The 26,139-nt window shown below is 53.9% G+C and overlaps 12 protein-coding genes across 12 annotated transcripts; 8 read left to right on the forward strand and 4 right to left on the reverse strand.

Annotated features, from left to right (window-relative positions):
• Positions 1 to 994: 994 nt before the first annotated feature.
• CPAR01_02533 (ribosomal protein L30) lies at positions 995 to 1,255 on the forward strand (the record flags this gene model as incomplete). Its single annotated transcript, XM_060486820.1, has 1 exon — positions 995 to 1,255. One exon carries the CDS (start codon positions 995 to 997, stop codon positions 1,253 to 1,255), a length of 261 nt encoding a protein of 86 aa, XP_060354148.1.
• A 709-nt stretch (positions 1,256 to 1,964) lies between these two features.
• Positions 1,965 to 5,559, reverse strand: CPAR01_02534 (uncharacterized protein; the record flags this gene model as incomplete). The annotated part of the gene is made up of 6 exons (XM_060486821.1): positions 1,965 to 2,137; positions 2,187 to 2,302; positions 2,355 to 2,626; positions 2,818 to 3,254; positions 3,342 to 4,572; positions 5,158 to 5,559. 6 exons carry the CDS (start codon positions 5,557 to 5,559, stop codon positions 1,965 to 1,967), a joined length of 2,631 nt encoding a protein of 876 aa, XP_060354149.1.
• A 788-nt stretch (positions 5,560 to 6,347) lies between these two features.
• Positions 6,348 to 6,968, forward strand: CPAR01_02535 (Cnl2/NKP2 family protein; the record flags this gene model as incomplete). The annotated part of the gene is made up of 2 exons (XM_060486822.1): positions 6,348 to 6,644; positions 6,711 to 6,968. The coding sequence occupies 2 exons, from the start codon at positions 6,348 to 6,350 to the stop codon at positions 6,966 to 6,968; spliced, it is 555 nt and encodes a 184-aa protein (XP_060354150.1).
• Positions 6,969 to 7,126: 158 nt separating this feature from the next.
• On the reverse strand, positions 7,127 to 8,010 carry CPAR01_02536 (uncharacterized protein; the record flags this gene model as incomplete). The annotated part of the gene is made up of 2 exons (XM_060486823.1): positions 7,127 to 7,641; positions 7,707 to 8,010. The coding sequence occupies 2 exons, from the start codon at positions 8,008 to 8,010 to the stop codon at positions 7,127 to 7,129; spliced, it is 819 nt and encodes a 272-aa protein (XP_060354151.1).
• A 762-nt stretch (positions 8,011 to 8,772) lies between these two features.
• On the forward strand, positions 8,773 to 10,868 carry CPAR01_02537 (uncharacterized protein; the record flags this gene model as incomplete). The annotated part of the gene is made up of 2 exons (XM_060486824.1): positions 8,773 to 8,775; positions 8,826 to 10,868. 2 exons carry the CDS (start codon positions 8,773 to 8,775, stop codon positions 10,866 to 10,868), a joined length of 2,046 nt encoding a protein of 681 aa, XP_060354152.1.
• A 687-nt stretch (positions 10,869 to 11,555) lies between these two features.
• On the reverse strand, positions 11,556 to 12,314 carry CPAR01_02538 (uncharacterized protein; the record flags this gene model as incomplete). The annotated part of the gene is made up of 2 exons (XM_060486825.1): positions 11,556 to 11,581; positions 11,687 to 12,314. The coding sequence occupies 2 exons, from the start codon at positions 12,312 to 12,314 to the stop codon at positions 11,556 to 11,558; spliced, it is 654 nt and encodes a 217-aa protein (XP_060354153.1).
• A 102-nt stretch (positions 12,315 to 12,416) lies between these two features.
• On the reverse strand, positions 12,417 to 14,984 carry CPAR01_02539 (uncharacterized protein; the record flags this gene model as incomplete). Its single annotated transcript, XM_060486826.1, has 1 exon — positions 12,417 to 14,984. One exon carries the CDS (start codon positions 14,982 to 14,984, stop codon positions 12,417 to 12,419), a length of 2,568 nt encoding a protein of 855 aa, XP_060354154.1.
• Positions 14,985 to 16,698: 1,714 nt separating this feature from the next.
• CPAR01_02540 (uncharacterized protein) lies at positions 16,699 to 16,815 on the forward strand (the record flags this gene model as incomplete). Its single annotated transcript, XM_060486827.1, has 1 exon — positions 16,699 to 16,815. The coding sequence occupies one exon, from the start codon at positions 16,699 to 16,701 to the stop codon at positions 16,813 to 16,815; it is 117 nt and encodes a 38-aa protein (XP_060354155.1).
• A 368-nt stretch (positions 16,816 to 17,183) lies between these two features.
• CPAR01_02541 (uncharacterized protein) lies at positions 17,184 to 17,936 on the forward strand (the record flags this gene model as incomplete). Its single annotated transcript, XM_060486828.1, has 4 exons — positions 17,184 to 17,279; positions 17,449 to 17,535; positions 17,696 to 17,838; positions 17,882 to 17,936. The coding sequence occupies 4 exons, from the start codon at positions 17,184 to 17,186 to the stop codon at positions 17,934 to 17,936; spliced, it is 381 nt and encodes a 126-aa protein (XP_060354156.1).
• Positions 17,937 to 18,888: 952 nt separating this feature from the next.
• CPAR01_02542 (uncharacterized protein) lies at positions 18,889 to 19,158 on the forward strand (the record flags this gene model as incomplete). Its single annotated transcript, XM_060486829.1, has 1 exon — positions 18,889 to 19,158. The coding sequence occupies one exon, from the start codon at positions 18,889 to 18,891 to the stop codon at positions 19,156 to 19,158; it is 270 nt and encodes an 89-aa protein (XP_060354157.1).
• A 3,800-nt stretch (positions 19,159 to 22,958) lies between these two features.
• On the forward strand, positions 22,959 to 23,234 carry CPAR01_02543 (uncharacterized protein; the record flags this gene model as incomplete). Its single annotated transcript, XM_060486830.1, has 1 exon — positions 22,959 to 23,234. One exon carries the CDS (start codon positions 22,959 to 22,961, stop codon positions 23,232 to 23,234), a length of 276 nt encoding a protein of 91 aa, XP_060354158.1.
• Positions 23,235 to 23,766: 532 nt separating this feature from the next.
• Positions 23,767 to 24,852, forward strand: CPAR01_02544 (uncharacterized protein; the record flags this gene model as incomplete). The annotated part of the gene is made up of 1 exon (XM_060486831.1): positions 23,767 to 24,852. The coding sequence occupies one exon, from the start codon at positions 23,767 to 23,769 to the stop codon at positions 24,850 to 24,852; it is 1,086 nt and encodes a 361-aa protein (XP_060354159.1).
• Between the last annotated feature and the right edge of the window lie 1,287 nt (positions 24,853 to 26,139).

Genomic DNA, 26,139 nt, shown 5'->3' on the forward strand with positions numbered 1-26,139 from the left:
AGGTGCCCTTCACTGCGATTTCGACTCTCTCCAAGGGGATGAATCGCAAGGCGAGGCTGGGCTGAGTTAACCGCCAGACCATCAGAGTTCCCGACCATGCTGCCTAGGCCCAATGGTTGCGAGCATAGTGTAGGTGGGTAACTTGGGCAAAATAGCGTGGGAAGTTCTGGTCCGCATAGTCCATTCAACGTAGTATGAACCTCCTGCAAGGCAATCACTCTAGGCATCTATCGGTTGAGACATTAGTGGTCTTCACTGCGATTTAAACCCACCTCAAGGCGATGACAACAGGCGTATGCTAAGGCAGCCTTAGTGTCTCAATCATGCTAGGCCGATGAAGGCAGAGGTAATGGCCGGCCGAGTTACTGAGGCGAACCATCTAGTCCTGGCGCCCCTTCACTGCAATATTAACCCCCTCTGAGGAAAGAATCTCAAGCCAAAGGACCAGACACTGCTTGCGCCGCTCACCTGCATCTCGCAGCCCGAAGAGGGTGTTCAGTGCGAGGCCTTTCACTGCGATTTTAACCCTCCTAAGGGGTATAGACAAGACAAAATAAGTGGAGACCACTGAACCTCGTCCTCAAGTAGACCACGCCCTGGCAACTTCCGCCCGTGACTGACGCACGGACCATCGAAATTCCCAACGCCAGCTTAGTGATTTTTGGATCTTTCGATCGCATTGCTGGGAAAGCTATCCAGTATCGGGTCGCTTCCCTGAAATTCCACGACATTGCGACGGAAAGACTGCTTTAGCAGAGGCTCAATTGTACGATACGTCCCCGGCTCCTGCAGATTGTTCAAGAACTGCATGAACAGGCGCTAACATCAATACCTCGACAGAAACAAGTGATCACCCATCCCTAATCGAACGAGCAAGGAGCACACGACAACCCACGTCGCAAGCACTCTTCCCTCGACGACGAAGCCAAACCCATACCTACGCGTCTTGTCCTAATCTCAAACAATACACCGCCGCCACGATCACCCGCCCAACATGACCTTCTTCCGCATCACCCTCCACCGCTCCGCCATCGGCCTCCCCAAGAGCACCCGCGGCGTCCTCGAGGCCCTCGGCCTCCGCCGCCGCTCCCAGACCGTCTTCCACCCCGTCAGCCCCCAGTTCGCCGGTATGATTATCAAGGTCAAGGAGCTCGTCAAGGTCCAGGAGGTCGACCGCGCCATGAGCCAGCACGAGATGCGCGACCTGCGGAGGCCAGACCCAGGTTTCTACGTCGAGAAGGCTGTTGCGCGGTAAAGGGACTATAGGAAGGGGGTGAAGTAAGAGACGGGTTGAGGTTCAGAAGGATTTTCCAAACATAGAGGACGGGAGGCGAAGAGAGGATAGGTGTTCGGGGTTGTCAGAGGAGATAGGTTCCTCGAGCATGACTGGGCTGGAAAGCAACAGCTCGGGCGCAGCAGAGGCCAAAATCGTGTATCATCACCACGGAAAAAAGTGTACAAAATTATGGCGGACTGTACAACAAACATACGTAGACGAGGATGTCTGCATCAAGTTACTTGGAATCAAACAAAAGTTCACTCAAGACCACTGGTGATTCGGGCTCGTCTCCTTGATTGGCACATGATTCACTTGTCGCGTTGACAACTACCTGCATGATTACTGAAGACTGCAAAGAAAGAGACGAGTCAGATGGACCAGCGACCATATTCGTATACTTGCCTCACAAGACACAAGGGTCAAGAAAGGATGCTTTTGCGAATAGAAAACAATGATTACTATCTATCTCAACTCTCATACCGGTTGAGTATGCCTGATACTAGCAGGCGATACAAAGATGCTGGATGTCCATTTTCCACACCTCCAACTAAACCCCTCACCAAGCCTGCATGACCAGGTGCTGGGATTCCAACAATGCAAAGAAAAAGTCAAGATGAAACGTCAAACTGTCTGCCGTTTAGTCGGCTGACCATTTGACTCGGGATGCAAGATGAGGTCTGGCCGCCTAGAAGCTCCGAGCCTTGTCGATATACTCCTGAGAAGGGGTCTCATATTCGCTGACAAAGTAGTTCTTTGCGTTCTTGCCGAGCCAGACGGTGAGCTTGGAGAGTTCCTCACGCAGACGCGCCACAGATTGCTGGTCCATGTTTGTCTGAGCGACGAGCTCGGGAAGAGACACTGTCTTGAATCAGTACTAAGCCAGACTAGGCGTCTCGAATGGACTTACCCATCAGGCGGCACAAGTGTTCAGGTCCATAGGTATCGCAGACAGACTTGTGCTTGTCTTCCTCACCAGCCTTCTCCCACACCTTGCGAATCTCATGGTACTGGGGTCGCTCAAAGCTATGGAGAGATCAGTAGAGTTCGAGATACCAAATCCAAGCAGAAAACTTACCGGTACAGTAAGATACGGCTCAAAGACTTCTCAAAGTACTCGCGAAGTCCTGCAACGACTTCTTCAAGAATGTCCATGTTTGCAGAACCATCTTCCCTGTTCGGGCGCTCGTAGTTGAGGTAGTCGCTCAAAATGTCGTCAACGGGGTGAGGGTGAGGAAGCGGGACCAGCTGATTGTTCTTGGTGATGTTCTCCCAGTCGTCAACAAGCATCGCCTTGATGTGATCAGGGATGGGAAGCTTAATGGACGGGCGTGCATGAAATCCATCCTCCTGGTATGTGATATTAGTATTTGTGTCGATTAGTAGGCATGGCGCAATAGAAAAAGAAAAAAAAGAAAAGAAAAAGCCTCCAGGGCGCTGGGCTGTCGAATTGATAATGGTTTCTCTCAATGGTAGTCCTCCTCAATCCGCACATGCGGAAGCTTCCCACTGGGGCAAGCATTGCGTTTGTGTAAACTCACAATCGGAAGTTCTTCCTCGCTCGTTCCCGGAGAGCGAGCAGATGACGACTTCGTCCGGGCAGGCTGTTCTCGCTTGAGAGTCGTGACGCTCGTATCGTAGCGATTGTCATAGTTGGGCTTGCCGTCTTTTGTGACATAGGGTCTGGCACGGGGAGCAGGCGAGAGGGTCAGGTTATCAGCCCTCAGCAAGCGCGGTTCCTTCCAGGTCACCACTTGATCATGCTGAGGTCGCCGACGCAATGGTTCGGCTGGCCGAGATTTGCGAGACGTAAAAGCCATGATGAACGAGATGAGTGTGTAAAGAGCCAGTGTAGCGTGTGGCGAGTGGAGTGCAGTGGTTCTATGAGAAGCTGGTGTTTGGGGATGGTTCGAGAAAGAAAGGGCGGGAATTCGGTAGAAGATCAGAAACTCTTCATTGTGCTGCGGGAAGGAGAAGTCTGGGACCGTTCCTGCCAGACAGGCGGAACCAGCAGGATGTTTCTGATGCTGGTGTGTTGGGCCACCCACGGCCTACTGCAGCCTACGTCGAACATTAAGGCGGAACTCGAGGAGTATCTCCACACTGTTCTCACGCTTTCTCTTGTTTGTGCCGCAGGGCCTCTGCAAAAGCTCTTCGACGACATCCTTGGCATCTTCCGACTCGCCATCTTGAAAGCGTCGTAGATCATGCTGGTTCTCGATGTTGGCATTCGCGGGACGCTCCCCAAGGAATTCTATACTGGAGTCGCTGGTTATGCTGGTCCTATCGTCGTCGTCGTCGCTGCCAACGGTCTCATGGCTAGAAATACTGATCAGGTCGATGATGTCGGCAGATTCCACGTCGCCATCGGAATCTGAGGCTCGCCCGACTGTCTGATCTTCGTCTCCCTCATCTTCGTTGTCGGCTTGGTAGAACTCGTCTTCATTTTCCTCGTACACGGGTGAAGCCCAGCGAACCTTCTTGCGTGGGCGAACAGATGCCTCGTCGTAGCCATCGAAGTCATCTTCACTATACATGTACTTCCGACGTCTGTTGGGTAGGAAAGTGTCATCTTCTTCGCCAGATTCGAGTCGCTGTCGGAACAGGTTGTTCCGATACTGCCTCTCGCTCAGAGTGTCGTCGTAGTCCCTCAAACCTTCATCTTCCTCAAAGTCGAATCGGTTCACGCCCGTCTCCTCTTCATTGACTTCGTCGTCTTCCTCCTCATATTTCAATCGGTTCTGGTTCATTCCCGCCTCCTCTTCGTCATACTCGTCATACTCCTCCCTGAAGTAGTATCGGGGCAGATCAGAGTTAACATTCCCGTCCTCGTCCTCGTCCGAATACATTCGACGCCTTTTGTGATGCTGCTCAAACGCCGCGTCTTCCTCATCGTAGTCTGGCTCCGGTTGACGTCTTTTGCGTTGCTGATAGTGCTGATTTGGGCGATGATTGATCACGTCGACGTCGCCATACAGATAGTCGTCTGAGGCTGGAGCTGGTGTCTCGTAATTGCCATAGTCGAAGTCACTGGCGCAATCGGTCTTGATCTCGATGTATTCGCCTTGAGATGCTTCGACATCTTGTCGGTATTCGTGTTCGTTGGCATCCTCTGCCCGACCAACAGGGTTGTTGTGACGGTAATGGGCAAGTTGACGGGCGTAGTCTAATCGAGACATGAATCCGCGTTGGGGTGGAGAGGCGTAGTTGGGCTGAGCGCCAGAGTACTGCGCAGCCTGCTGCGACAGAACCCAGTCGTACACCCGAGCAAAGCTATCCCAAGCCGGGGAGCTCATCTTGTAGCTTGAGTAGGGTAGTGATGATTGTTGATGAAGTTTGTGATGATGTATCCTGAAATTTTCAAGGCAAGACACGAGACGTTGTGATGGGTATGAATGCGATGAATGGGAGAAAGGAGAGTTTTCTGGGAGAGGATAGGAAATCGAACCGGCGATTTGGAAAGAGAAGAGTGGGATGTGGGAGGAATGTGTGGAATCGGTGGAAGGTGTGGTGTTGAAGAAAGGTTTGACCAGCGAAGACTTGTCGGGGCAGGAAGGTGGAAATTCCTTTTCGGCAAGTGCCTCGATGGACGCTGATTCACACAACGCTCCTTCCTTCGATTAAATGAATACCAGCCGCCCGGCAGTGAAGAGGTCGGGAAGTATTCGGTGACCAGCTTTGCTGATGGCCCCACATTGATGAGGGCATTCACCCCCCTATCGTTTCCTTCCTCCTTCCCGTCTTTCGGACTTTGTTTCAAGCTCACTTCACAATGAGCTTCTACTTGGAGACCAATATAATGGCACATCGAGAGAAACCAAAAATTGAAACAAACGCAGAACAGAAAGCAAGACACAAAGAAACTCGGTTTTGGCACTCACCTGCTCGAGGTCAAAATCTCTCGCCCGGCGAGGGCCACGGCCAGTGGCAGCGACACCTGCAGTTCGCTCCTCACTACCGCGAGCTGAGTCGGTCCCATTGACACGAAGGTTGCCCTTCTTGGGGGGTTTGGCACTGCTCTTCTGGCGTAGGTCCTTCATCTGGGCGTGCAGCTGGCTGGCAAGCTCCTTATTCTCCTCTGTGAACTTGCGGATGCGATCGATAGAAACCCAGTCGTCCCAAGTGTTCTTCCAGCCCTTGTAGTGAATGCGATACTGGAAGCCTTCGCCACTCTCGGCAGGCTGGATGTCGAGAATCTTGGCCTCATATAGCATCTCACCATGGAAACAGAGAACCTTCTCATCCTTGGAGAAGGGCTGGGGCGGTTGGCGTGCGGGCGCCATGATTGGATAAGGCGGCTGTAGGTTGGCGTATCTACTCAGTAGGCTCCAGCAAAGAATATCGACAGCAGGGTTCTGGCGATAACCTGGATGTCGTTGAAGGGTTGATGCGCCAAAGGGGCAATGAGGTTAAATTCTCGGACAGTGCGCTGAAGATCGAGACACAGTCACTTTCAGAACCAGTTGGCGCAAGTTCGAGGCTACTGGCACAGTACGAATCGTGAGCAGTCGTGACACCTCACTCAATCCGGATGACAGTGTTGATCGAGTCGCTAACACGGTATTAAGCTGGAGGACTGATTAGTTTCTAGGCAAGATTGACAGCGAGTATGAAAGGATATGAGACTAAATCTTACTGCAATTCGTATGCTTGCTTAACAGCAACTTGCCCAGTGTTGCTTTCGTCGTGGGTAGAGCCGTCTTCGTGAGGTGCAACCGTGATGGATGAGGTGAAGATGGCAAGGTGTGTCGATTCTTCCTACGGAGTGAAACGCGCTGCGGCTCATTAACGCGTCCCGCAAGAACTACCGCGTCTTCCATGCCTGCCCCAAGCCAAGCGCCACCCATCCCGCCTGCTATGCCTACTTACCTTACTCTCTACCTACCCAATGACCTTACCTCACAGGCTCACATATCTGACTTCCCATCTAAGCCTACCCTCTCCTGCTTTTTGTTAGAGATTACGGATACCTTCTGTCAGAGATCTTATCGTCGAGGGCTGTTGCGACTATAACGGCCACTCGCTGGACTCATTGTCTTCCAAGCAGCTCATCTCACAAGCGCAACCCATCATGGCGCCCACCGAAGCCGCCATCCTGCACAACTACCTGACTGTCCCGGCGCAGCTGCCCTCAGCCATCACGCTCGAAGAATTCACCGAGCTTTTCCCTAAACCGCATCGCGCAAACCCGCAAATCCGCTCCTTGTACCGTGATCTGCAACACCAAAGGAGGGCGCTCGTTGATACGGTCACGGAAAACATTGAGAACGAGGAGAAGAACGGGAGGATCATCAAGCGCGAGATTGCGCGTGCCCAGAAACGTGCGAAAACCGAGGATGCCGATCAGGAGCTTGAGATTGAGAGGGTGGTACGTTCTTGTGATTGTGCTGCATATTATCATTGTGGACCAGAGTCTCTAACACGAAGGTTAAAGCTGTTTGGCGCGGCTGGGGCGCAAGATCCCAAACACACAATTAACTCCATCGTCCCAGAGATGGATACGGCGATAGCGGATCTCGAAGCAGAGATTCAGGAGCTAGAGGCTCAGGAAGCAAAACTCATGGAGTCGGTCAAACAGACAGTCGGCAGCATGAGCGATCTCCGCTACGGACGCCTCGCCAACCCCAAGCTCGGAGAGGACGTCATTCAAGGTCTCAAGAGTGTCCAAGATGCATGCGACGGGAAAAGTTGATCAACTAAAGATTACTAATTTGGCCCTATCTAATCCAAATGACCAGGGATCTCAGCTGCATCATTGCAACGGCCCGCGGATTTGTCTGGATATTCAAAACCATGCCAATGTGCCCTCCAGCCTCTCTTCAACTGCCTATCCTAAGCCACTCGTCCATTTTACCGCGCAACACCACCAGCAGGGGCGGCAGCAGCGGGAGGAGCACCACCAGCAGCGGCAGCGGCGCGGTTATCAAAGGTGTTGCCCATGCGGCGGTTCATCAGGGTACGGCTGCCAAAGGAGACGAGGATCATGAAGAGCCAGTTGGGGACCAGGTTAAAGGCCCAGAAGACGTAGCCAACGGGGACAGACAGGTTGTTCTTGGCGATCCAGCTGTTGAAGGGGTGAAAAATGTTATCCGTCAGGATCCACTCCTCCTTGGACTGCGCCTTCCATAGGTCGACAATGTCGTCCGAGGTGGTGGTGGTGATGTTCAGGCGCTTCCTGTAGACATCGACGTCGGCTCCAGGGGGCAACAGACCGATGGACCAGATGGAGGCGGTGCCGGCAGACCACGCGTTGCAGAGGACGGGCTGGTCATCGCAGTTAAGGAGACCCAGGTGAGGGGATTCGGGAAGCTTGGCGAACTTGATGGTAGACTCGTTAAAGGCAGTCTCGATCTTATCGCAGTGGCCTGTAGGTAGAAATTAGCATATCTTCGTACATGGAGCAATGTGATGCGCGGTTTGCGGAGCGTACCGAAGCAGGTCTTGTTACGACCAGTGATCAGAACCCACCACTCCTCAGGGGTAGTGGCATCAGCCTTGACGGGCTCGTAGAGAACATCCTTCCAGTTCTCGACGGTCAAGACGGAGATCTTCTTGTCGACGGCGGTCGCATCAGGCACGGCGGCCTCGGGGGCGGCCGCCTTCTCAGCGCTGGGCGCGGAGGCGCCAAAGGAGCTCAGGAAGTTCTGGAACTGCGCCTTGTACTGCTCAAAGGGCGACTCGGCCGCTGTCGCAAGCAGCGGGAGCGCAAGAAGGGTGGTGGCAGACACGCGCATGTTGATGATGGCTGTGTATATGTGTGTGATGGGAAAGCCGCTTCGCGTAGAGAGAAAGGAGGTGGTAGCTTGGATGTCGTGATCAAGCGGCCAAGAGATGATGAGTGAGGGGAAGCGTAATTACAACAAGGGACCAAGGAGGGACAATAAGTACGGGTTGGCGAGGGTAAAGTATACAGGCAACCTGATTCCGGCGCGAAGTTTGGACACACGAAAAAAAAGGACACAGAGTCTGGATGCGAGGGAAAAAAGTGGAAGAGGAGCCTAAGTACGGATACCGACACGGATGCGAAATCAGGCAGTTTGGAGAGGGACCCTTTTGGGACTCGGGGAAAGCGTGTGGCTTCTCCTGAACCTTGTCCCGTTGGTGATCCGGCTGGAACAAAGGAGCTTTGGTCGCCTGGGGGATCCAGAAGAGCACTGAAACCCGCCCGCTGCTAGAAGCTCAGGAGCACGCACCATAGAAACGAGAGAGAGGTCCTTCTCCACGCAGTCTAACCGAAATGGGACTGGCGCTTGCTGCTGGTCAGCGTCATTTCGGGTCGCCCAGGTGGAACGGCGGTCCGGGGTACTTGCAGCAGCCACGATTGGGTGTCTCGCGTGCATCAGCCACATGAGGCTTGTGGACCCGATACGTACTGGCCATTTGGCGGGGACCTGGACACGTCGAAAGCTCACATGCTGAAGGGCACTGGAAGCTCGCATGCGCCTTGAGGCAACGTCCACCCTTGCGACATAACATTGTGAGCGCAAAACATCACAATGGTAAGCCCTCCAACTCTGGTTCTTTCTGACTCTAGCTGACACAATAGTAGCCCCCCAAAGCCGCAGACCAGAAGCGGAAACGAGGGCGCCCCTCAAACGCGTCTAAGTCGGCCGACGCGTTGCCAGGTTCTCCCGAAGCTGTAGAGACAGAAGAAGCACCGGCACCAGGGAGACGCGGTCGCCCAAGCAAACGAAAGGATACTGAAGTGTCATCCCCCGCCGAGGAACCGAAAACCAAAAAGAGGGGCAGACCACCCCGCGAGGCAGCAATAGAAGCAGAAGTGGAAGAAGCGAATGAGGAGGAGCCCGAACCGGCGCAAGCGAAACCGAAATCGAAAAAGGCCAACAAGAGCAAATCGAAGGACAACGAGGAAGCGGCAGACGGAAACGGGTCAACAAGCCGACGAGAAAAGCCCGCCTCACGAGGTAAACCAGGCCGAAAGCCAAGAAAGGAGGCGAACGAGGAGGCACAGGACGAAGAAGAGGCCGGCACAAGCAATTCGGCCAAGAAGAAGCGTGGACGGCAACCAGAAAAGCCTACGGAAGAGGAGGAGCCCGAGGAGGCTGTATCTCCAGAACCGGTCCCCAAGAAGAAGCGTGGGCGACCGTCTCTAGACAAGGAACCAGCGGCCGAAGAACCGTCACAAGCTGCCGAGGAGGACGCTGCGCCCAAAAAATGGGGAAGAAAGCCCAAGGAAAAGGTTTCCGAGGTCGAAGAGCCTGCACCTGAGGAGGAAGCGGAGGCTGAGGCCGCTCCCAAGAAGAAACGCGGACGCAAGGCAAACGTTACAGTAGAAGAGGTGGAGGGACCACCAGCTGAAGAGGACTCGGCGGCCGTAAAAAGGAAACGCGGTCGCCCTTCAGCGCAAGCTGAACCAGAGGCGCAGGAGGTGTCACAGTCAGAGCCGAAAGAAGGCCGGAGGCGCAAGGGGAAGCAGCCCGTACCAGCAGCAGAGACGACAGCTGAGAACCCGACCAAGAAGCGCCGGAAGAAGGGCGAGGAGGAGGAAGAGGCGTCACCAGATACCCAACGTCGCCGGGCTGGCCGTCCTCGAACTTCAGATGCAGCATCCCCGCAGAACGAAACCTCGCAAGCGCGCAAATCCAAGAAGCGTCCAACGGAAGACGATGCAGTAGAGGCATCAGCACCTGCGAAGAAACGCCGTCGTCGCACGTCTGGCGAAATCCAACAGGAGAAACAAGAACAGCAACAACAGCAACCCAAACCCGAAGCCCCAAAGGCGGTCCGACGGGCCCCCAAACACCGCCACATCGCCGCCCGCGTCCGCCAGGTCCCCCGCTCCGTAATAGAAGAGAAATGGTCCCCGCTCACGAACCCCTCCCTCTCCATCGTCTCCAACCTCCTCCGCCTCGCCGAGCGCCCCGTCCTCCAGCGCATCCCAGGCAGCGAGAAGCGCCGCGACCAGGCCGCTTCCGCTCTCCACCTCATCACGAACCGCCTCCTCAAGAAGCTCTCCCGCGGCCTGCCTTTCCCGCCGGCCTCGGCGCCGCCCACGGGAGGCAAGAACGGTAGCAGGAAGCTGCTCGAAACGGATGGCGGACGCGTCGAGGAGCTTGACTTTGAGCGCGTCATCGAGGGCGTCGCGGCGCTCGAGAGGCAGCTCGATCCCCTCCTCCACGCGGTCGACCTCCTCAAGACCGAAAAGGAGCGCGAGGAGATGGCTCTGGAGGAGGACTACGAAACCCTCCGCACTCTCGAGGCGAACGCGCGCTCCGAGGCACGCAATTTCAAGGATAGTCTCCGCAAGACGCACGTCCTTGTGCCGGAGGCCACGAAGCCCGGTACTGCTTCCGCTGCCGCCGAGAACACCGTCAAGCACGGCGAGCAAGATCTCAACTTCATCGTCTCCGAAGAGGGCGTCGGGAGCGGCACGCCGCTGTTCAAGGACCTCGAGGACGACGAGCTGCGCGGTCTGGCGGGACAGGTCGGCAGTCACATGGAGAGCATGCGGGCCAACCTGCAGCAAATTGACGGCGTCGTGCCGCAGATTGTCAAGAGCAGGGCCGCGCTGCAGGATGTGCTGTTTAAACACTTAGATCAGCAGAGTTTTGAGAATGTCTTGTTTGGATGAAGGGCGCGTCGAACATATCGCGAATCCCGTGTTGTGTAGCTCATGGATATTGGGGGAGTTTGGGAAAGCCATTGGGAGTTCTGGACCGACTTGGTGTTGGGCTGGTGTTAGCATCGTGGGACATTGATACTGTACATTGACTATGGAGGCGTTGGCTGGCTGTCTAGGTGATACCACGCAATTGATGATTCATGACCTTCAGTCCCTGCCATTGACAAGACCAGACCGATTATCGTGATGTACTACCTTACACCATAATACCACCATGTGGCTTTCACTGAAGCCTCACCAGTCCGTTGAACGGTTCTGGCACGAAGCGGACATGAAGTCATTAACCCGTCACCAGAACCAGTGTCACCGCAGCATTCAGGTCATCTTGAAGATATTGCCTTGGAACCTTTTGCCTATGAAGAACTATACACATGGGGAAATTCAAACCTCGACCCCATCCTATACCATACAAAAAGCTAGTCTCGTAGCCTGTCTGAATTGTCTTGCCGAGACATCCCAAGCCGCAAAACCACCGCCTTTGTTCATAACATTACTTGCTCTTCCTGAGCATCATCAAAGTGTGCCAAATTCTGTTAAGGTGCCCTACTCCATCCTCTTCGCCACGGAATTATACTGCACTACTATCGATGACCGGACCTCTCTATTTCAGCGAAGGTAATGGTCGTGTTGCGAGAGTTAAGACTTGATCCGCTGATCATCACCTGGAAATCAGAGTTAGCTTCAATGGATGATCGTACATCAAGGCAATTTCAACTTGTGAAGCGTAAAGACTCCACAGCTGTAGAATGCAAGATTAAAAAGCTCACCTGCGTCATTCTCATCGAGAGCTGTGGTGTAAGACAGACGACTGGCTGGGGTGGCCCATTGCTCAGTCGTAGCGGTAGTGGAATCTCCCGCAGGAAGCATGATCATGTTGGCCGGTGTAACGGGCCGGATAGTCGGTACTTCAGTACCACCCTTGTGAGCGTTCTTGCTCTCCGGAGCAACATCATTTTGGACGGTGTTGGCGGTATCATTGGCAGATTCGTGTCTCGCGTGCTCGGCTTCGTGGAGCCGCGCAGGCAGAGGGTCCAGGGAAGACGCTGGCTGGTTCTCCAACTCAGCAATGGCAAGAGCTGGATTGATGGCCATTTTGGCTTGCTCACTGCCCTTCAAGGTTTCAATGCTGCTCTGGAGAGCTTCCAGGTCTTTGTAACCTTCCTTGGTGGGCAGGATTTCGAGCTCTGGATATTCGAGTTGGGCAGACGACTTGACACCAGGCTTGGACGGCATCATTTTTCCCAAGCTGGTCTTCATGGCCTTCCCGAGCTTCTTCGACATGGACTGAGAAGACTTCTTGATCTCGACGACGCTGGGCATGGAAGTCTTGCCGGCGAGCTCAACATACTGCGCTGTCTCCGCATCGGGGACTGCCGCAAAATCCTTCGGCGTCATATCGTCATCAGGGCCTGCAGTACTAGTTCTCTTGGCTCTGTCATGGGAGGGCCACTTGGCCCAAGAAGAAGGAGGTGTAGCAATATTTTGGAAGCCCAAATTCTATTTGGTGCTTGTGACATCTTCGTTGTTCTCCGACTTCTTGGGAACGATGGTACCGGAGAAAGACTGCTGAGAAGTGCTTGACTGGCTGGCGTTTCGTGTTGCGATGAAATCCTGCGCTTTGGTTCCTTTGTAGCGATATCCGACTACATCTCGCTCTGTAGGGTGAGAGAGGTGGTTCTCGTCGACTGAGAATGTTCCCATGCTGGCTTTAGCCATGGCAGACTTCTTGGAATATGTAGTGGACTTGGTCTCGCGCTGGTCGTGCTCAACTTTGAAAGCTCGCTGCCAGACCACGGTGGCGCTTTCAGTGAGCTTGGGTGCAGTGAATGCGACGTCGTTCGGGACATGCTGGGTCGAAGAAGTGATGCTGTGACTCGAAAGCATTTCAATGTTCTCCCGTGGCTTGAGCATCTGGTTCGCTACCGACGAGGAGCTCAGCTGTGCGGGCTCCGTGGAAGACTGACTATGCGACTGCCATCGACCCTTGGTACTCGAGCTTCTACGAATGCCCAGGAATTGGAGGAATGAAGACTTCCGCGACGGGGCATAGCCGTCGCTAGGCATGTCGATCTGTGATTCACCAGAAATTCCTCCGATACCACCAAGTGAACCAGGCTTCTCGTTCTTCGGGTCAGGGACGTTCTGCGCGGTGCCGTAGTTGTGATAGTTCTCAGTCTGGAAGCAAATACCATCTGCGCCAGCTACTTCCTGGCCTGATAGGATGATAGAAGGTACAGCCGTGTCAAAGTCGGGGTTCTTGTCTAGGGCGGTACGATAACTCTCATCAGAACGCTGCTCCTTGAGATTGTACACTGTTGCTTTATTAGTTGAGATACTAGCTTCCGCGATTAATGTAAACCCACAGTCAAAGTTGGCGAGGTCGAGATCAATAAGACTCTCAGCAAGGCTGTTGCGATCGTCGTCACCACTGACGTTCTTGAAGCCCGATGGCGAGGCGGTACGTGTGTTCTGCATAGACGAGTATACAGAAGATGACGGATAGTGCGACGGCTCGTTCGCTAGCAAGGGCGTTCTACCAACCAAAGTAGTCTTTACCTCCAAGTCGTCTTTCAAAGGCAAGTCGGCGTACGGCTTGTCACCAGAAAATTCTTGAAGGGGAAAGCTGATGGGGCTCGAGTGTTGACGGTTTGTTCCTTTCTCATCGCCAGCTTCGGTAGCAGAGCTGCGACTAGGCACTGTAGTTGCGAACTTCTTCTTTCCATCCAAATCCTGAGCTGTGACGAAATCCTCCTGAGACGAGAGCTTCTCGGCGAGCAGCCAGGTCTCCCAGCCACTGCCATCTTGGGACTGTGCAGATTCCGAAGTGCGGGGAGGCTGAGATATGCCCACGGGCTCGGTTGCGAGCTTGCCATCGGGCTTCTCCATATCGCATAGAGTTGCGCCGTTGCTGGAAGAACCATCTTGGAATCGGGCCACAGAAGCCTCCTTGTCGTCAAAGGCAGCTGTGCTCTCGTCGTCCAGTGGGAGGGGGATATTCTGAGGTTGAAGAGAGAGGGCCATCTGACTTTCGCATTGGGGGATACACTGGGAGAGTCTCCAAGTTCTGAAAGACTCGTCATCCTGATCGGCGCGACTCTGGCAAGCAGGGAGAATCGGGGCCGGGGGAGGCATATCAGGGAGTGACCCTCGCTCTCGAAGAACAAGATTTGTTGCCGTGACCTTCGTGGAGGTATCAGGCTTTGGACAGCTGCTACGCCGGCGGTCTCCAGTGGTGATATCGATAGGATGAACCTTAACACCTTCGTTCGAAAGCTTGGCAGCAGGCGGTGGCTGCGGCAGAGACGTAATATCAACCACAGAAACATCGGTGGGAATCTCCACCTCTATTCCGCTCCGCGGTCGTGGTCCGCTCTGACGCTCGCTTTGGTGATCACCAGGAACTTCCACTACTGTCTCCAACCCACGGAATCTCTTACTTCCAGGCGTGACAGATCGCGAACTGTGCTCGCTCTCGAGGTCGGCTTGAATGCGCCTCATGTTGTTCTGTCTCACAGAGTAAGTATAAGCAGCCTGGTCGTATTGCGGGGAGCCATCTATCTCCGTAGCAGCGGGATTGGAACAGGGCCTCTGAATGCTGATAATCGACACCCGCTTGTCACTGTCGGGACTGTCAGACCGCTTGTTGCTGTTGTTAGAGCAGCGTCGGCTGAGTCTGCTCCAGGGACCACTTCTTCTGGGTGCTTCGATTTGATCCTCGTGGTCCGACACATATTCGACCTCGGTGGGATCAGGAATGAAATCCTGTTCAGGAGAGCGCATGTATGAGCGCTGAGAGGACGTAATGGAGCCCCCTGTGTTGGTTCCACTGAGCATGAGTTCCATGTTGTAGTTGCTTCCAGGCAGCTTGGCCGGAGGAGGCAGCTTGATCAATTCGACAAGGGGCTGCTTCGGAACGTGGGCTGGAATTTTCTCCTTCGATTTCGCGTTCTTCGCCTTTCTGTCCTTCGACTGCGTGTCTTCGGGAGGATCCGCCTCCTTTGCCTTTGCGTCTTCATCCTGCCCCTTTTTCTTGGAGGAGATGCCGATGCAGCAGACGCGCACCATCTTGATGGATTTCCACTGTGGATGCTCGATTTTCTCTGTGTTTGCTTTGGTCTCCAAACGAGCGAAGAGGTGGTGATAGTCGGATGGCTGGCGAAAAATACTCGGTACCAATCCAAGAAACTGCTCGACCTGCCCAAGAGGAGAATGATGCAAATGAAAGTCTGATGAGCAAGGTTGTCTTGCAACAGGCCAAGGCCAAAAAGAGAGGTTGAAGGAGATGGGGGATTTGACAAGAAGCTTCTTCTGTGGAGGGTAGAGGGCAGAGAAGGAAAGCAGAAGGCCCAGTCAAGTTGTGGAATGTTGACCTGACGATGTCATCTTTCTGCTGAGTGAAAACAGCGGGTGCCCCTGAGGGTTCCTTCTCGAGGATCTGTTGCTTTCACTGGTGGCAGTCACCAGGGACGACATCATCAAGCAACACGGGCACCCAGGTCAAGCAGCGGTCATCAAAGACCAGCAGCCGCCTCCCTCAAAAATGCCATGCGGCTCGTGAGAGCATGTAACAAAGGCAACGCCGCATGTGTGAACTGCGTATACTCAGAACTGAGGGTGAGCGCTTGCTTCGATATCTGTATATACCCGCTACCCATCTTCAACCCATCTAACATAACTTTTGTCAGAGTAATCATCCATGTTGGAGTGGGTTTGAAGTGTTGGTTGTTAATACTGACAACTTGGCTTCGATTTGATCCTGTTCGAACAGACTCTACAACACCAGCCATGTGGGTTGTACATGTTGACTAGTGTTGGCCTTTCTGGGCCCCTATCTGAAGCCTTCAAGACTGTCTTTGAGCATCGTCCGAGGCACCAGTTGGGAGCACCATCTTGAAGCATGATCTTGGAGCACCGTTCTCGGGCGTCTTCATGGGCATCGTTTGTATCTGTATCTCACATCATCCGCTTGGACGTGCAGACGATCCAGATCTACAAGCATTCGTGTAGAAGAAATCAGAATAGGTCTTTTCAGTAGGACTCTGCATCAAAATAGGTCATTTCAGTAGGACTCTGCTTCGAATCTCTGACTGACTAGCTCTTGACGTAGCTATTGCTGTTGTTCCGGTCCTCCAAATGGCCTTTTGGCTATGGCTAATCAGACCCATTGAGAAGGTAGTATTAGCAGACCATAACCCTCAGGCTTACAATATCTTGTGCCACTTGGCATCGAAGAATTCGAGTTTCAACGTTCCCTCTCGATCCATGTAGCAAACGCCACATCCTAGTTCCCCAGAAGGTGTTTTACGGCTCATCGACACGTTCTGTTCTGTGATGATCTTCCCTAAGAAGCTTTGCTATGGCTAGATACGGGAAGGAAAGCTCGCGTTTTGGTACCGAACCATCGACACATCGATTTCAGACAGTTGAGACTGATCATGCCATGAGGTCGGGAATCGAGGCGTCGGACACGTGGATTAGTGGAGGGCGGTCGAAAGCGGCCCGTTCAATGAGAAATCTGATCCGACGTTGTGCCCTATGAGGCCGCAAGTACGAACGGGTGGCGCAGCAGGTTTTCTTGGCTTGTGGGAATTTTCCACACAAAACATGGAAGTGATGAAGCTGGTATCCGTTCAATATGCCGGTTTGAATGTTGCCCGGGTCTAGATTTGTCAAAATATGCAGACTCGAGAATGGCTTTCGCTGACTTCAGCGTGCAACAATCTAATGTGTAGTCGAAAGGATGACCCGACCCGGTTGATTATGGGGACGGAGCTGCCGCATGATACTTGGCGACAGGGTTGGGAATTCGGGTGAGCGACCGATGCTGTGCAAACAAATGCAAGCGACCAAACTCAAAACAAGGACGTGGGTGTCAGACAGGAAGAACCCCTCCTAGGTATCCCAACTCCCCAGGAGGCAGTGCCAGCCAGCCAGGGAGCTACCGTGTTTGATGTTTTCTGACGAGTGTTCCGACTTGGTTCGCCTGGTCGGTCCTTTTTGATTAGCAGGATTTGACAGAGCATCAAGCCTTCGTATCAGGGAATGGGAACGGCAATTACGGCGCGGTTGCGACCAATATGAGGCAAATCAAGGAAGGCGATGCGATGGTGTGAAGCAGGCGGAAGTTGAAAGAAGCAACGACGAGGCAAAGCGGGTTGGCGTTGATGTGTCTTGGTCCAAGATCAGTGATCGCCCAAGCGTTGAGAATGTGAGGTGAAGGGGAAGACGATCCCGTGTTGGTTTCCAGGATGGGTGTAAGACAAAATGGCGGGGCGGAATGCAATAGAATGGGCCGAAGCCGGTGTCTCTGAGTCTACAGGCCTCCGGATCTCTGAGTCTGTGAGAGACATGTGGTCGTGGGTAAGATATCGTGACATCTGAGGTACGACGAACATCTCAGTAAGGTAAGGTACCTTATTCTGAGTGTTGCCTGAGGTGATGCAGGTAACAAGTCCAGGCTCCGTCCCGGGCAGGAACGTAGTGGAGGAAAGGCGGAGGAAGGAGCAGAGGAGCTAAACCCAGGAGGAAGGCATCGAACGGCGAGGAGCAGGAACTTCCAGGAACCGAAGGAGCTGAAGTCACCGATTCGGGACCACCTTCCCGCCTTGCCCCAGGAGTAAGACCGGACGGGAGACGTGTTACCGTCATCAGCGGGTGGCCTTATGTCCAGTGTAGGCTGACGTTGACAACTTCCATTGACAAGCAATCTGAGAACCTGGAAGCTGAAGCATCCATCAATCAATCAATCGGCCAGTCACTTCTGACAATGGGTTCAGGCTCAAAACTCCAGAGTGCTCGAGTCCACCATTCGTGCCGAAACCACCGACAGGATGCACGCGGCAGCATACGAATGGCTCGAAGCCTCATCAGAAGTGATCAGATTCATCATCATTGTCCAGGGTCTTCAGGTGAAGATAATGTAAGCTCCAGGTGTGCAATTTCCAGCGCGAATTTTCTGCAAGATTAATCAAGTCAAAGGCCCAGCAGGATCGCTGCCATCGCAAAGCTGCGCAATAATATGCAGATTGCCGTTGGTCAAGGTCAGGCCAGACCCAGAACCCAGACCCGGCCAGTCCAGGCTCCCCGAAAAGTTGGGAACTGCCGGGTAACGACTCGCCGGCTCATCTGACGGTTATTATTACCGCAGAGCTGAAAGGAAGAGAAAAGAACACCACCACCTCGCTGCCTGCATAGCCGTCCATACAGAAGTGTCGGTTGTGCTGGAGACAGTACATTTCGACATAATCTCGACACAATCATTCTGTGACAGGGACTTCCGGGGCGAACCCTGAGGGGGAGATTTGGTTGTTTCCACCCCTGCCGAGGAGGGGGCGAGGAGCCATGGTCCGTGTCACCGTGGATTGACGACTTAGAGGCTGGACTTCTAGAGTCTTGGGTGCAACTTTACTCAGTTTTCCCGCAGGTTTTCCCAGATGAAGGTCTCCGCCGCCAATTCCGGGGGGAAGAGGATTGACGAGGATTGACAGACCAGCAGTGCGGTGCAAAATGCAACCGCGAGCGGCAACACTTGAGCGCCACTGCGCCAGTCTCCAGAGGGGGCCGAGGGGATCGCCTCGGGGGTCTGAAACCCTTCTCTTCGGGGGTTCATTGCTTGGCCAAGAGCCAAATGGTGAGGATTGTAACTGTACTCAAGCAGTGGACTGGGTTTCCAGTCACTGTGCCGGTTGCCCATGGGCAATAGTACGGAGTACCTGGATGATTCTGAACTTTGCTCCGTCTGATGATGCTCCTCATTTCCATCAGATCATCCCGTCGTTTCGATCTCATGTTTGCTGGCCGGGTTGGCTGCTCTCCTAGTTACAGCAGGGTCATCCACGCCTTCTCGTCGGTCACACGAAAGCACCAGAGACATTGAGCATTACGTTGCACCAGCTGAAGCCAGCTGCGGTCATGAGCTGAGCTTTGGAAATCCGAGTCTTTGTTCTACATTCCACCAAGCCCCCGGAAGATGCAGAACGACTCGATCCTCGTGGCATCTGAGACGAAAACATTCCGCAGCAGTGAAGAACAAACCACGGGCCACGAACCAGGACGACAACTCACAAAGCTTGGACCCGGCGTTGCCAACTCCATCTTCGATTCTGATGGACGATCATGGAGAAGGCGGAAATTTTCTCTGCTCCACGTCGGCGCACACGTACCGCATGTCTTGGCACAGCTGGCCACAGCGGCAGATGGGAGATGGTTGATGGATCGTGGCCCTCTGTCTCCCGTCTAGAGTTGCATCGAGACAACGTGACGATGTGGACTGGGAAATAGCATGGCGGCAGAGGCAGAGGCAGTCAGTCGGTCAGCGACAGTTTGGGGGCCAGAGTGCCAGACTACCAAGTACCAACTTCCAAAACTTCCAACAACTCTGGAACTGCATGGCGCGACAACGTCGCACACAATGGACCATTTCAGGGCTACCGCGTCGATCCCATTCTCCCCCCGAAGAGACGCCACATTGATCCGACCCCCCTGATATTTGGCTCTCCGGAGTACAGATTACCGCAGTCGGGTGCACAACAGAGATCAGTGACTGGAGAGGTTGTCAGCAAATCTAGGTCATCCGCTAAAGGGGGGACCGAGGGGCTGAGCGCAGACTCCCTGTTGGTCGGTGCCTCGATATGTTCCTGGCTAGAATCTGGTCTAAGGCAAGGTACCCGAGTCGACCAAGCGATTAAAAGCGCCTAGTAATGAGAGGGAAAGAATTGAGGGGGATGAGGCCACTGAGCCAACCGACATACTGCCGCTCCGACTCATTACCTTCTCCTCCGCTTCCAAGTTTCCGTCCCGATTCCCTAGCCACGGAGCCTGACACAATCCTGAGCACGACTGAAAGATGTCACTATTAACAGGCTTTATCGGACTATTCCCGACACATCTATGGCCACCATAGCCCGTACACAGTATGATATATCCCGCAGAGAAAAGGGGTCAGGTTGCACGAGGGTCGGTTAATACTCGTGCACTGTAACGGAAGCGGTGCATATCGAGATGTGCAGTCTTCTGTTACGTCACTCACTGCAAACAAACAACACCCATGGCTTTTTCGTAGGGCAGGGCTCCCGATGAGAATTTGCGGTGAGAGGCGGGCCGGCGCCAAGTTGCAACTGTGCCGGAGTGTAGGGCACATGCGAATAGGGGCGCAAAAGGGATCGACTGGCTACCGCTTCGTCGCAGATATTTCCAGTCGGCGGCAGTGTAAAGTCAGCTACAGCACGCGCGCGTGCGGCGCGCTCGCCATTCATCACGTATTTAGCACCGCATTACACGAGTATCTCTCTCTCTCTCTCTCTCTTTTAGCGCGTCTATGGATAGTTCGTCTCACGTCTCTTCACGTCACATCAAGATGGGCACGGTCAAAACGGTCACCCTAAGGTTAAGTGAGTTTAAGGTCGGTCGCTAAAACGCCTCCATCGAGGTAGGTTGGTTGGTTTCGCAGCGGATCAGGACGCTACGGGCCTACGGGGAGACTCTCTCGAGAGGAAACCGCACGTCAAGCAGACGGACCCCCCGGCTAAGCGGCAGTCTCTCATGGCGTTTTCATTTTTAGCCCTTTTGTGGCTCACTCTGGTTTGGCGCCGCCGGGCAAGACTACACCGCTGCATCTAGCAATGTGCCGTTGGCTGACTGTTGGCGCTAGACTAGATCACAATGAAAGTTGAACGGTGAGTGGACAGAGCGTGAGAAATGGCTGGGGTTTCATGTGAGGGGAAAGAACGGTAAGCTACGAATATTTGGAAACAGAATCTGGCAGATTGATGCAACGGTCGGCTGGCTGAGCCTCTGAGGGAGGTAAAAAAAAAAACTTTTGAGACTTGCATCGCCGTGTCTGCAAGGCCGAAAATACGATACATGCCTTATGATGGTGTTATTGACCACACACGTACTCCGTAGTAGTAGGTACGCCGTACAGATACGGGCCTGAGCCAACTGTCGGTCAGTCTGCTAGCGGTCTGTTGCACCTGTCACCGTCGACCGAAGCTTTGCATATGCGCACAGATTGGGTTGGGCGCATACGAGGGACGACTCGGCCGTGCATACGGACGGATGCTCGTACGTCTGAATGTCGTAAAGCATACGATGGCCCATGGCCTTATTGCCAATTGGCGTACATAAAAAAAGGCATGAAGAGTCGTTCTTGTGTAGCGCAGGGCACAATGCCTGTGGTTCGGCACCGCGGACGGGACAGCGGCAACAGACAACAGGCCATCTCCACCGTTTTATGGTCTCTCAATGAAAAGCAAATTGAGCATCCCGGGATACTGCGTACGGATGGACGTTGAGGTCTAAGTATGGGGGGCTGTCGGCTACCGACGTGTACGAATAGGCTGCGAAGCCGGCATGATGCAAGAAGTTAAGAACAAGCTCAACAACGAGGGAGAAAGAGCAGCCCGCGCGGGATCGATGATCAAGAAGCAATCAATCTCTCTACTTGTACGGGTACGCTCTCCACCGACTGGATCCGCACGAGATCTAGAAGTTGGTCACTGATTAGAGGGCTGAGCCACGTTTGCACGGAACACTGCCGTAGTCTGTTGGCATCTGCAGAGAAACTGTACAGATGGTCATGGAAGAAGCTTCCGTGCGGCTCCGGGTAGCAAGCAAGAGTCAGTAAATGCACGCTCTCTGATGCTTCTTCTTCTTCTCCTTCTCAGCTAATACGTAGGAATGTACGGATACTGCGTACGAATAGTGTGCAATGACAGCGTATCCAGCTCCGTAGGTATGGGACCATAGAGTCCACAATCACATCTTTCATTAATTTGATCAGCAAGGTAAGGTACCTTATCGCAGGGACCCTCGCATCCTGGACAGTGACTCTAGGAGTCAGGGATGACGGGGCGCCTGTGGCCACGATCTTGACTGGGATTCGGGCTGATGTGGATGGTGTGGATCCGGACGATTGGCCACGCTTGTGTCTCATGTTTGGCGGTACCTGCATATGAGGAGCGGGATGGCAGGGGTTGGGCCGACAGGGGTAAGCTGACCAAAAAGTGCGCTGACAACTGGCAAATCCAGGACGACAGGCAGGCGCGCACGGCGAGGCAATAGCAACGGCACGGGCTGACAGGTGGTAAGGTAGGAGGCGCCTCCGAAGGCTTTCCCTGCTTGGGCAAAGGGGAAACACAACGTCGAGCGGTACGTATCGCTCAAGCCTCTTTGAAAAAACAAGGTCGGAAAAGGAGTCAACATCAACGGTCTCTCTTCTCTACCTTACGCAGTACCTACCTTGTCTAGGTACCTCACTCTTACACTTTCTCACTTACACCACTTCAGTCGAGCATCACAGTTGTCACCATCATGACTGCTCAGCACTGACTTCCACGACTACAACTCAATACCCAGGTCCATCCATCACGACTACCGCTCATATTCCCTCACATATTGCCGTCGTCGTTGTCGAATACTACCCGGGCTGCCGTCATCACCGGCGTAGGTGGGGTCATCTCACTCCTGTCTTTTAATGAAGAGGACTCCGTCTGTGGGTTTGACGCTTGACTCCTTGAGATGGAAGACGAAAAATAAAGGCGGCTTCATCTCTTGCCCCCATGCAAGAGTCGAGGGCTGTGCGGCGAGCGGTGCGGTGGCCGCTGGTTCGCCTCTGCCTTAGCCCAGCTTCCTAAGGTGGGAAGCGGTTCTTCGTACCCCCTGGATCATCGAGCAAGGGTCCTTGAGAACCCCCCGGCGCCGTCATCCTTTTTTCTTTCCCACCACATCCGTGGTTCTCCACTCCACTCCGTGCCTCCTCCCAACGACACACACTCACACACTCACACACCACACCCTCACTCACTCACTCTTACCCTCACCTCTGCTCGCCCACTCACTCACTCTGCGCTTCCTTGCTCACTCACTCACTCACAACTCTACAGAGTATCCTTCTCTTGCTTGGTGCCGGACTAGTCTCGCGCGTCCTGCCATCTCCTTCTCACCCTCACAGATGGTTCACCATGTCAGGTACACTTCCTTGGCATCCATGTCATCCCATGCGGGCCAAGCAAGCGTTTGGCCCCAGTCGGTCCACCCCTAATGCGGTGCGATGCGCCTATGCCGCCGAACCGCGACAAAGTTCCTTGCTCCCTCTTTCTCTTTCTCTCTGTCTCTCTCTCCCATGTATGCTCTGTGGATGGAGTACTTTATAGTGTAAGTGGGAAAGTTCCCTCGCTGTGCTGGCAACCTGGGCCTGCCTTGCAAGCGCAACGGGTCTCGGCCGGGCCCTGGACCTGCAATCCCAAATGTCCATGGCATCTCTACACTACGGAGTACTGCGTAGAGACTAGACTCTCTCTCATATTCCATGGATGATGGACCATCACCCTCCAAGATGAAGGGCCCACGGTCTAATGTAGCTCCCACCCGGGGCCACCCCCCTCCATCAAAGTCCACCCTCCTCCTCAAGCCTTGAGGATTTCGATCCTATCCACAAGTCCACGTCCCTCCAGGCTCCCCTCCCCTGCCCCCATGCTCCTATGCCCATGTACATCCACCATGGGCTCCACGGGCTAAAAGGACTCTGACCTCCCTCTCCCCTTCTAAATACCATCTCGCCCTTCCTCTCTTTCACCTATCCTGTCTACCTTTCTCTCTCCACCGCACAGTCTTTCGTTGTCAGTCTTCGGACACATTCCATTCATTCAGCCTCAACCCACGCTCTCTATCGAGTATACCATTCGTTCATTTGCGCAAACTGTGTCTTGCAGCCAACACTTTTGAGAAACATCCCCGCGAAATTGATCTTTCGCCCCTTTTACGATCCCCGATCCGAACAAGCAAAACCGTCTACCCTCGTGGAGATATCTGAAGAGTCGTTGGAAACAACCCATACACAACTATCAAAATGAAGTCCTCCATTGCCGCCGTTGGCCTCATGGCCTCCCTCGCCAGCGCTTCCGCCTACCAGCCCCGCCACTTCCACTGGCGCCGCGACAACACCACCGCTCCCGCCGGCTACACCACCCTCACCGTCGAGGTCACCGAGGTTGCCACCGTCACCTCATGCGCCCCTACCATCACCAACTGCCCTGCTCGCAGCGCTACCCTCTCCGCCTCTGACCTCTCTACCTACGTTGTCACCAACACCGTTGTCTTGACCGAGGTTGTCTGCCCCGTCACCGAGGCTGCCAGCCTTTCCAAGTCTCTGGTCCAGCAGCACTCTACCGGCGGTCTCCAGGGCTCTACCCGCACCGCTCCCGTCATCACCACCCCTACCGCCGCTCCCTCCATCCCCCTGTCCACCGCTGGTGTCACAAACTCTGCTCAGGACCCTACCGTCACCAGCCCCCCTACCGCTGGCGGCGACGATGAGGAGGAGGACGATGACTGCCCCGCTGAGGATGGCGATGTCGTGACCACCGTCACCCAGATCATCTCTACCAAGACCCTTACCATGACCGTCGGCAAGGGCTCTACCGCTTCCGTCGTCACCACCGCCATCCCCACTACCATTGAGTCTACCATCGTCGTCACCAAGCCCACTGGCTCTGCCACCGGCGCCGGCGAGGAGCCCACTACCACCACCACTGCCACCTCCACCGGCACCCGCACCGTCACCATCAAGCGCCCCGGCCAGACCGCCGAGTCTGCTTCTCCCAGCGGTACCCTCGGTGCCGACGGCCAGTGCGCTTGCCCCTCCGCCGTGACCGTCACCATCCCCGCCTCCACCGTCTACGTTACCATCGGTGGCTCTGCCCCCGCTGCCACCCCCTCCGCCAGCGCCAGCAAGACCGCTTCCGCCGAGGCCCCCGTCACCACCGGTGATGTCGGTGCTGACGGCGAGGACGATGAGGAGGATGACTGCCCCGCCGATGAGGACGTTGTCACCCTTTCCACCACCGTCACCGTTGCCCCCTACCCCACCAACGGCACGGCCTCCGGCGCCGCTAAGCCTACCGGCTACTACAAGCGCTCCAACAAGCTCTTCTAAGTGTTTGATGTAGATTTGATTTCCCCCCCGCATGTCAAGCTATATTTGGTTATGAGAAGAATCTATGATTCATGAACAAACACATTCTTATCCTTCTTACACTTTTTTGTCTTGTATACACTTCTTGGGGTGAAAATAAAGCGAAGTTTTTGTACAAAACAACACAAAGCCGGGGTGGGAAAATACAAACAACTCGCACTTTATTCTTCGGTCCTGCCTGCTTTTTCTGGTGTGGTGTTCTTTTTTGTCTAGATGGGAAAGAAAAAGGGCGGACAACCTTTTAGTATGGCGAGTCCATTGGAAGGGTTGTCTTTTTTGCTTGTCTGGTGGTCCAAAGCATTTCTGTATGTTTTTTTATGGGAAAGATCAACACGGGCATCATTGCATTCGCGTAGCGGGTCGTTGGGGACCAAACAGAGATACATTTTCTATTGTTTCTTGCTCAAAGAAAAAATCCAGAAAACTTTTTTCACTTCTACTTTGTACATACTTATATACTCGACCGAGAACAGTCAAATGGGGATGAGGTTTGGTGCGATTTGAGTCTCCGACACCCCCCTGGTCTGAAATGATGAGACGGTTTTTCCACATTCCCGCTCCCCCCGTGTCATGTATGCTGGCTGCAGCCTGCTGAAACGAGACGGGAAGTTTATCTCAACTCTCTTTCGACTTCGAGTGAAACTTGAGATGAACATAAGGTGTGACTTGCGTTTGTGAGACTTTATTGTTGTTCAGTGACTTGTGACTTCTGTGTCCTTGATGTTTATGGACTTGGACTGCATCCCTCGTGACGCTCCGCTTTCCACAGCTCCGTTAGACCTTTGCCTGACTCGGCTTGTGTACCGTACCAAGTTCCTCTTCCTTTAACAAGTCTGCCAATTGAGGTTTTGAGATGGCACATCAGCAATGAACGTCACTGAGTAAGCAATCACTGGAAGGAACAGGTTGTTTAGGGCCCCTCCTATCGCTCTTTTCACCCTATTGGCATCCTGGGCCGTGATGATCTGTTGGAGGGCCTTTGCGATGCCTAAGAGAGCTCTTGGTGGTTTACGAGGCTTTGTTGGTTTCCTCTTGCTAACTTACCCCCGCGTATCAAGTTCTACAAGATGAGGCAGTAATACCCATGTGATTGTTCCATTCGAAATCATGGCGCAGATTCTTGAAGCTCTCTTTCTTCTGGCGGAACAGACATATGGCAGAGGTCCGATGGTGATGTATCGTAGAGGTAAAGTCTACTAGTCATACCAGACGTCTGGGGCAAGATTTTCTCAGCACAAAGATGAGACT

This window comes from Colletotrichum paranaense (assembly GCF_030867605.1).
Source record: "Colletotrichum paranaense strain IMI 384185 chromosome Unknown Scaffold_2.1, whole genome shotgun sequence".
Taxonomy (NCBI): Eukaryota; Fungi; Ascomycota; class Sordariomycetes; order Glomerellales; family Glomerellaceae; genus Colletotrichum; species Colletotrichum paranaense.